General features: G+C 63.2%; 1 protein-coding gene across 5 annotated transcripts; it reads left to right on the forward strand.

Annotated features, from left to right (window-relative positions):
- The first annotated feature begins 463 nt into the window (after positions 1 to 463).
- LOC309840885 (uncharacterized protein) lies at positions 464 to 8,651 on the forward strand. Of its 5 annotated transcripts, none has more exons than XM_082683405.1 (6): positions 464 to 529; positions 909 to 1,018; positions 2,083 to 2,203; positions 2,874 to 3,258; positions 3,585 to 4,121; positions 4,404 to 5,921. In XM_082683405.1, the coding sequence occupies exons 4-6, from the start codon at positions 3,243 to 3,245 to the stop codon at positions 4,913 to 4,915; spliced, it is 1,065 nt and encodes a 354-aa protein (XP_082539531.1). In that variant the 5' UTR covers positions 464 to 529; positions 909 to 1,018; positions 2,083 to 2,203; positions 2,874 to 3,242; the 3' UTR covers positions 4,916 to 5,921. The 5 variants fall into 5 exon arrangements, 3 of the variants coding, with proteins under 3 accessions (XP_082539531.1, XP_082539533.1, XP_082539532.1); XM_082683407.1 differs by lacking the exon at positions 464 to 529 and adding an exon at positions 569 to 612 and having other exon boundaries at positions 913 to 1,018; XR_014298848.1 differs by lacking the exon at positions 4,404 to 5,921 and adding an exon at positions 8,518 to 8,651 and having other exon boundaries at positions 2,874 to 4,121.
- The last annotated feature ends 646 nt before the right edge of the window (positions 8,652 to 9,297 follow it).

Consider the following 9,297-nt stretch of genomic DNA (forward strand, 5'->3'; position numbering starts at 1 on the left):
GACCCGCAGGGCCGACAAGTGGGTGAAAATGCTGAGAAACTGGGACTACTACGGGCCCAGCGAGAAGGTGGGTGCCAGGGGCCCGCAGACGGCATCTGTCCCATGGGGGTGGGGGCGAAGCCCCTGCCTCCCCCGGACCCCAACCCCACGGGAGTGCCCCTGTCTGGGGCGAGTCTGCTGGCAGAGCCCAAGCCTCCCCAGTTCCAAGCCGGCAGCAGAGGAAGCGACGGGTCAGGACCCAGTGCCCTCTTCCTCGTGGGAGACGGGGCCCAGCTCCGAGGAGATCAGCCTCTCGGGGACGCCACGGAGCCAAAGCCAAAAGCTTCTGGATGCCTCTTGCTCCTAGGCCTGACGGGGCGGGCCTGGTTCTGGGTCCCGGCACTGCCCTCTCTCCTGCAGATGCGTCGGCGCCTCTATAAAGGGGTCCCTCCCCAGCTCAGGGCCTCGTCCCCTGCAGGTCAGGGGTCAGGTGTGGGCCCTGCTGCTCGATATTTCAAAGGTCAAGTCCACCCACCAGGGGCTGTACGAGGTAAGCCCTTGCGCCCTCAGCAGAGGGATGGCCCTTGGAGGAGGCCTGGGCAAGAGTCGAGGACACCCCGCGGGGAGAGGCTAGTCAGGGCCTGGCTGGGGCTCCATCCAGGAGGACAGGGCTCCGTGCGGGGGAGGGGAGACCCGCGGGCTGACCCTCGGGAGTGTCCTCGGCGCCCAGGCCTGCTGAACACGATCCCTGTCATCCCGGGCACGGTGGGCTCCTGGGGGGGGCCCCGCCTCAGAGACCAGGGAAGGAAGGAGGTGTCCGCAGGACACGGCCCAGGGCGGCTCGGGACGCTCTCTGCTTCGGGGACAGTTGGTGGCAGTTGGGGTTCCGTGCCCTGATGCTGGCTCCTCCTCCCCGGCTCTGCCCCCAGACAGTGAAGGAGCGGGCCCAACTGTCCTGCAAAGACATCAGACAAATCGACCTGGACGTGAACCGGACCTACAGGAACCACATCATGTTCCGGGACCGCTATGGCGTCGGGTGAGGCTGGGGGACAAGCAGGGCTCTGGGGGCACGGGAGCTCCTCGGGGGTCCGGCGCGACCCAGGGGGCTTCTGGGTGGGGGACGCGGGGTCTCTGAGGAGAGGGGGAGGAACGGCAGCAAACGTGGTCTCGGCTGCATGGTGAACGTGGGAGGAGGACCCAGGGGTCCCTACCCCCCCCCGGGGCTGCTGCGATGGGAGGGCATCGGGCCAGGGCCTGGCGGGCAGCCATGTGCGCGGAACCCAAAGGTTGGCGGGGGCCGGTAGGAGGGAGCCGAGCCAGAGGGCGGACGTGGCAGGGCCCACTACGGGGAGCTGGGGCCGGGCAGCACAGACTCGGCCGGGCGAGGACACACGTGGGCGGACGAGGGGCACACGGTCAGGGGACTGCCCGCTGGGTGTGATTCTGCGTGGACTGGCATTGTATTTCCCACAGTGGCCACTGTGTGTAAAGATGGCCAGGACCCCGAACCCCCAAATGCCACCCGGCCCCGCCCCGGTCCCATGCTCACCCCCCGCATCCCCCGCCGCACGCGTCCCGCCCCGAGCCTCGCAGAAGCCCGCGGGTCCCCTGGGGCTGCACTCTGCTCCTCGGGGGCTCCCACGCGGCTCGGGCAGACCAGAGCCCCCACCCCGCTCTCCCGTCCCCCGGCAGCGAGGCCTGTTCCACGTCCTCCTGGCCTATCCCGTCTACAACCCCGTGAGTGTCCCTGCCGCCGGCCCTCCTGCCCCGCGGGGGCCCTTTGTCCCCAGGACGCCTGAGCAGGCGGGACTCCTAGTTGGGACTCCAGTTCCCATGGCCCCAGAGACGCAAGCGAGGGGCCCTGCACCCTAGGCCTGAGGCCAGGCTGGGGTGCAGACCTCAGTGCGGGGAGGGACGGCCCCTGAGTCCCTGAGGGCTGGGTGCTGGGGGGGCTCTGGCCTGCACCGCTGTGGTGCTGACGCTCGGGGCTGGGTCCTGAGGAGCCCGTGGGAGGATCGGGACTGGGCGGGGAGGGCGGTTCCCTTGTCCTGACCTTTCCCCAGCGCGGTGGCCCCGTCCCATGGGGTCTGGCTCTTGCAGGAGGTGGGCTACTGTCAGGGGATGAGCGACATCGTGGGACTCCTCCTGATGTTCCTGCGTGAGGAAGACGCCTTCTGGGCCCTGGCCCAGCTGATGAGCTTGGAGACCCACGCCATGCACGGTAGGGGGCCTGCAGGGCGCCTGGGCGGGACCTGGAACTCAGGACTCCGTCCCTGCAGGGCGGCCGCAGCGGCGGGGCAGTCCGGGACCCCCAGCCAGCCCGCCTCCCCTCCGGCAAAGGGCGCGGCCCCCTCAGGGCGTCTGTAGCCATGGCCACTGGCCCCAGCATTTGCAGACTGTTCTCGCCTTCCCACGGGGCCTTCTGCCCCCGGTCTGGCAGCCGGCTTGCCCGCCGGGCCCCCCGGCATCCCACGGCCAGATGGAGCCCTGGCGGTGGCATGTCCCGCTCCCTGGACCCTCAGTCCGGCACCCAAGCCCAGGCGTTGGGCCTGCACACCCCATCACCCTCCCCGTGGGAGGTTCGTTCTGCCCCTCAGGGCTGGGGACCCCCTTGCCCCTGCTGCGACCACCGCGGAAGTGTGCTGGGCCCGACGGGCCTGGTGCTCAGCCCGGCCACCCACTCAGCTGGGTCTGTGAGGAGGAGGGACCCCTGGCCCGGCTCCCAGGCCTGGACGGCTCTGCTGCGGTTGCGGACGAGCGGGCGCAGCCAGCGCTGGGCGGGCTGTGGGCACACACTCCGGTCGGGGCATGGGAGCGGAGCCCCCCGGCAGACCCACCGCCCACCTGCTGGGGGCAAGGCCCTGATGGTGGGGTGCCTGGGGCCTTCTCAGGGTTCTTCGCTCCGGGATTCCCAAAGCTGGCCCGTTTCCAGCGGCATCATGACAGCATCATGGAGAAGGAGCTCAGAGGCCTGAGGAAACAGCTGGCGAGTAGACGGTCCCCGGAGGCCCTGCCCTCACGGCCCGGGCAGGGGTAGGGGACCCGCAGAACCCTGCCCACGCTGCCCAGAGCCCGGGGTCCTGCTCTGTCTCCTGCTGGGCCCAGGGCACCCTCGGGGCTGAGCGTGGCCGCGGGGAGTGTGTCCCCCTGGCTGCGCGGGTGGCGTGCGGCTGCCGGCTGGGCCCCGAGCACCTTGTGTCCCTCTGCCAGGATGAGCAAGGGCTGAGCGCGGGGCTGTACACCCCCAAGTGGTTTCTGCAATGTTTCGTCGGCCGGGTAAGGCCCTCGGGCAGACCTGGTCCCTGACCTGCTCCCGGCCCCGGGCCCAGGGGAAGCCCGAGCTCAGCCTCACGCTCCAGACCAGCCAGGCCCGACCCCGAAGGCCCCGAGCCGGAGGCTCGCGCTCCAGACCCGTCCTGCATACTCCAAGGTCGTCGGGAGCCCATCTTCCCCAGGAGGCGGACACCCACGGGACAGGCTGCAGAGCCCCGTCGGACGCAGCCAGGGGGACAGCAGGGGCAGGGCGGACGGGAGGCCTTCACACAGGCGGAGAACCCCTGGGCCCAACTGAGGCGGCTCCCCCCACACCCGCTCCCCCGCAGACCCCCTTCGTGCTCACCCTGATGCTGTGGGACGCCTACATGCTGGACGGAGCGCGCGTCCGCACAGCTATGGCCTACACCGTCCTCAGGCTGCACCGCAGTACGGGACCCCGCGGGAGCCCAGGGGTGCCCCATGCAGGTGTGGGGGGCCGGGGAGATGGCCCACTGCTCCCGGGGGCGAGGAGCAGGCAGGCCTCGGTGGAGGGACACTGGCTGGCCGTGGCTTGGGGGGGCCCCTGCAGAGGAGCAGCGGCCACGGGGCCTCTCCTGCGCGGCTCTGCCCGTGGTGCTCCTGGGAACAGCGGGACGCCCAACCGCTGTCCCGGGCAGGATCCTGGGACGGTGGGGAGGCGCCCCTCTGCTCTGACTCACACCCATTGCCCAGACGCCTCCTGAAGCTGCCCCTGGAAGGGCTGCAGGGCTTCCTTCAAGACACCCTGGCCCAGCCCTGGGCCCTGGAGGATGAGGCCGTCCTCAGACACCTTCGGGCCTCCATGGCCCATCTCCGACGGAGGAAGTGCGACCTGCCCCCGCCAGGTGGGCTCCGGTCCCCGTCCCCTCCCGCCTCGCCCCCCTGGGGCAGCTCACAGTGGACCCAGTCCCCGGGGGCCCTCCTCTGTGTCTCTGACCCTCTGCTCTTCTGCTCCAACCTCAGGGAACCCAGGCCCAGCCCGGGCATCGGGGTGCTCCCCGAGGGGGCGGGGCATGCGCGGCCTGGATGAGCTGTGAGGGCAGGGCAGGGTGGACACCCGGGGAGCCGGGAGCACGGCCTGGGGGCGCAGCCTGCTGGAGACGCTGACCCAGTCTGCCTTTTTGCAGCCGGCCCTGAGGAGCTCCCCAAGATGCCCCTGGGCCAGGAGCAGATGTCCCCAGCCCCGACGGCCCTCCTCCCTGCTCCTACCCTGGAGACGCTCTCCGGAGCGGAGGGTCTGGCCTCCCCAGGCCCAGCCACACTCGCTGAGCAGCCGGGACCCCTTCCACGCCAGGCCGTGATCAAGGCCGAGCAGCCGCTGCGGGAGGGAAGGTCGATGCAGTCCTTGGTTGCACCCCTGCGGCCGGGAGCACCTGGGACCCCGGTTCTGTCGCAGCTGCCCCCGCAGCGATGCAGTTCCCTCCCCAACCTCCCAGGACACCAGGGGGGTGTGCAGGGGCCTGTGGACATGGCCTCGAGGCCACAACCATGGGCCCCTTTCCCTTCAGCCCCTGCCAGGGCCACCCGTGTGGCCACACCCCAGACCAGGCCCCAAAACGTCTCTGCGTCTCGTGGGATGAGGTCTCCCCAGCCCAGGAAGGAGGACGCGGTAGGGCCCGGGACACCCTTCCTGCCCTGAGGCCTCCGCAGCTCCTGCCCCTGTGTGCGCTTGGACCGGCCCAGCCGAGACACCCGTGGGCCAGTGCAGAGCCCGCAGCCCCAGGGCCCTGCACGTGCCTGGGCCCCGCTGACCGTCTCCTCGACGCACAACGTCGATTCCCCAAGGCCTCTGGGGAAGAGCTTGGGGGCCGAGAGGCTCTGGGCAGCCAGCACGGTGCCCTGCCTCCTCACTCTCGACTTTTTAGAAGATGGCACCCTCGCCAGGAGGTACAAGTCACTGACCTAGAGGGACCTCCGCTGGCCTGACCTCAGGCCCGGGGGAGCAGAGAGGACACAGGCTCCCCACACCCACAATGACCAGAAGGAGAACTGAGGGGTCTGAGGCCCCATGGCCTCGGGAAGTCCTGAGTTCTGACCCAAAGCTGGTGAAGTCCACGGAGAACTCTCTGTGTCCGCCTGGGGACTGGGCGTGCCCCATGGGGACACAACTCCCACCTAGGGCAGCACTGGGGACCACAGGTCACCCCAGCCTAGGCACAGCAGGGACGAGGAGTGGGCTCCGCCCTCCCCTCCCCCACAGGAGGAGGCCAGGGCCACCAGAGCCCAGGACTCCAGCGATCACCTGGCAGCCATAGGGCACTGGCCGAGGCCAGGCAGACATGTCGGGACCCTGTCCGGGAACCCCGGTGCTGCTCAGGTCAGCATCCTAGCACCCGCCTCTCAAGACCCCAAGCTCAGGAAACGCGCTGACACCTGCAGTCAGCACAAGTGGAGGCGACAAGTGGGGGACGCTAGCGCCCAGGCCTCCGTGGGACTTCCGCCTTCCCCTGAAGGAGAAGCAGGTCTCCGTCCCCAGGGGAAGACTCGCACCCTTGGTTCTGAGCCCCTGTTGACTGCTGACATTCATTAAAGTGTTGTCGAGGTCGAACGCAAAGCCGACCTGACGCGTGGAGCCCAGACTCTCTGCGAGACGCGCCACACAGACACCCAGACAGAAGAGGGTGGCTCGGCCCAGGCCGCCTCCCCAGTCCCCGCAGAGGGGCCTCCAGGCAGACAACGCGGAGGGACCCGGGGCCCTTCCCCTCTCGGCCTGACGCCAGCGTCCAGACCCTGAAATTATGGACTGAGACCGAGCCTGTGCCCAAAGGGCCAGGATGGGGCTGGCAGCAGAGTGACAGGCGGGTGCCGCTGGCCTCAGGTCGCCACAGTCTGTGCAGAGCTCGTCCTTCTTCCCCCTGCCCGCCCAGACTCCCACCCAAGGGGCGCCGGGCCCTGCTCCCTCCGCAGCCTCAGGCCTGCGCCCACCAGGCAGCTCGCTCCTCGGGAGGTGCCCCCCCCCATACACACACAGGGCGGGCCCGGGGTCTGGCTCCCGGCTTGAACACCCGTGTCCCACTCCCGTCCGACCTACCGACCTTGTCCCCACAAGCCCACGAAAGGATCAGGGCCAACAAGGGCCCATGGGGCTCTCTGGGGACCTTGGGACCAGGGCCCCAAGGTCGCTGCTCGGGTCTGTCCAGGGAGATTCCTCTCTCCCTGGAGCTGGGTCAGCCCAGACCCTGAGCCCCGCGCTTCTCGACCACTCCGCCGTCCGGGGACACCTACAGCGCTAGGGGCCGCTGGGTCCCGGGGGTCCCGGAGTGTCAGAGAGGGCTCTGTGGCTAGAGTCAGAGCCAGTGTGGCTGCCCTGTGTGGGAGGAGAGGGGGCAGGGAGCCCTGCTTGCTGGCAGGGGTGGGGCGGGGCGGGGACAGTCCCTGGCTCGCAGTGTGCTTTACAGCTGGCTCACCTGGCCCACCTTGGTCAAGATCTCCATGCAGGGGACGCCACAGCTGTAGGTGAGGTCTGGTCCTGCCGTAATTTTTTTTTTTTTTTGATGGGGTCTTTGCACAGTTTGGTGATGCCGGCTTCATAAAATGAGTTTGGAAGTTTTCCTTCCATTTCTATTTTTTGGAACACTTTCAGGAGAGTAGGGATTAGTTCTGCTTTAAATGTTTGGTAGAATTCCCCCGGGGAGTCGTCTGGCCCTGGGCTCCTGTTTGTTTGGAGATCTCCATCTCCTTACTGGTTATGGGTCTGTTCAGGTTTTCTGTTTCTTCCTGGCTCAGTTGTGGTAGTTTCTACGGCTCTAGGAACGCATCCATTTCTTCCAGCTTGTCTACTTGGTGGCGTAGAGTTGCTCACAATATGTTCTTGGAATGGTTTGTATTTCTTTGGTGTTGGTTGTGATCTCTCTGCTTTCATTCATGATTTTATTAATTTGGGTCCTTTCTCTCTCCTTCTGGGTAAGTCTAGCAGGGGTTTATCATCTTACTAATTCTTTCAAAGAACTAGCTCCTAGTTTTCTTGATTTGTTCTATTGTTTGTTTGTTTGTTTTAGTCTCTATTTCATTGATTTCTGCTCTGATCTTGATTATTTATCTTCTCCTGCTGGGCTGAGGTTATCTTTTCTGTTCTTTCTCCCACTCCTGTAGGTGAAGGGTTAGGTTGTGTATCAGGGACCTTACCTGTTACTTGAGAAAGGCTTGTATTGCTCTATACTGTCCTCTCAGGACCGCCTTTGCTGTGTCCCAGAGATTTTAAACACTTGTGTTTTCATTTTCATTTGTTTCCATGACATTTTTAAAATTCTTTTTCCCGGCTGACCCATTCATTCTTACTAAAGGATGGTCTTTAGCCTCTAGTATTTGAGGTCTTTCCAATGTTCCTCTTGTGGTTGAGATCTAGCTTCACAACATTGGTGTCTAAAAATATGCAAGGGATGACCCCAGTCTCTCAGTCCTGGATGAGACCTGATTGGTGACCCAGGACGTGCACTAGAGAAGGATGTGTATGCTGCTGCTTTGGGATGGAATGTTCTGAATAGATCTGTGATGTCCATCTGGTCCAGGGTGTCATTGAACGCCTTTATTTCTTTGTTCATCTTTGGCTTAGATGATCTATCCCTTTCCCTGAGTGGGGTGTTAAAGTCCCCTACTATTATTGTTTATTCTTGGTATGTTTCTTTGATTTTGTTTTCATTGATGTATATAATTGGCTGCCCCCCTGTTAGGGGCACAGATATTGAAAATAGTGAGATCTTCTCGTTGGACAGACCCTTTGAGTAGGATAGTGTCCTTCCCTCATCTCTCGTTATAGTCTTTGGTCGAAAATCTAACTTATCTGACATCAAGACTGCCGCCCCAGCTTTCTTTTGATGTCTATTAGCATGGTGAATTGCTTCCTACCCCCTCACATCAAATCTGGAGGTGTCTTAGGGTCGAAAAGGAGTTTCTTGCAGACCGCCTCTTGATGGGTCTTGTTTTTTTAATCTGTTCTGATACCCTGTGTCTTTTGATTGGGGCACTGAGCCCATTTACATTCAGGCTAACTATTGAGAGAGATGAATTTTGTGCCATTGGATTTCCTGTATGTTGACTGTTACTGTATGTTGTCTCTGTTCCTTTCTGGTCTGTTAGATTTAGGCTCTGTCTTTGCTCAGAGGACCCCTTCCAATATTTCCTGTAAGGCTGGTTTGGTGTTTGCAAATTCATTTAGTTTCTGTTTAGTCTCTCCTTCTCCCACAGCCCATTCCATGTTAACATGGAATGTGTTTTTAAAAGATAACTCCATTTGCTTTTCAGAGGGACTTTGAGCGTGGTGCCTGGGTGGCTACGTGGGTTGAGCATCGGCCTTCAGCTCACGTCTTGATCCCAGGGTTCCCTGCTCAGTGCAGGACCTGCTTCTCCTCCTCCCTCTGCCGCACCTCCTGCTTGTTCTCTCTCTCTCTGTCAAAGAAATACATAAAGTCTTTTTAAAAATGAGAGGGAATTTAATGAGAAGAATGTCTCATTTTGCGCCTTTGCAAATGTCTTCACTGCTTGGTGTAACTGGAGAGACCTTGGCCCTCACACCTGTGTCTATATTTTGGGGAGAGGGTTGGGTGGGTGGGGGTAGCCCCATACCCCATTTGCCTAGTTGGAGGGTTCCCAATAGAGATTGTCAACTGAGAACCGTGCAGCCCACCAGGACGTGGGTGTGGCCACCAAGGGGCGGGGCGGACCAGTGGGCTCCTCAGGCTCACCTGGACAGGTAGAGACCATGGGATCCCTTCCCGACCTCTGTCCCTGAGCCGGGTGAAGAGGGCCCCAGTGCAGGCAGGGGAGACCAGGCCTGGGGGTCGGACCTCGGGGGGAAGGGAAGGTATTAGTCATGTTCTGTGCTTTCTATATTTCATGATGCTCTGACATCTCAGGGCCTCGCACACCTGGAGACGGTCTGTTCCTCCCAGGGTCATCCAGTTCCCAGAAGCAGAAAACAAGTATCCTGCAACTCCCCGCGGAGAGGCAAACCAGCCATGTCTCTCATCTGCTTTCTTTCATGGAACTCCTGTAGTTTGGGACACGCTCCCCCCACCACGCTAG

This window comes from Mustela nivalis (genome assembly GCF_964662115.1).
Source record: "Mustela nivalis genome assembly, chromosome: 9".
Classification (NCBI taxonomy): Eukaryota; Metazoa; Chordata; class Mammalia; order Carnivora; family Mustelidae; genus Mustela; species Mustela nivalis.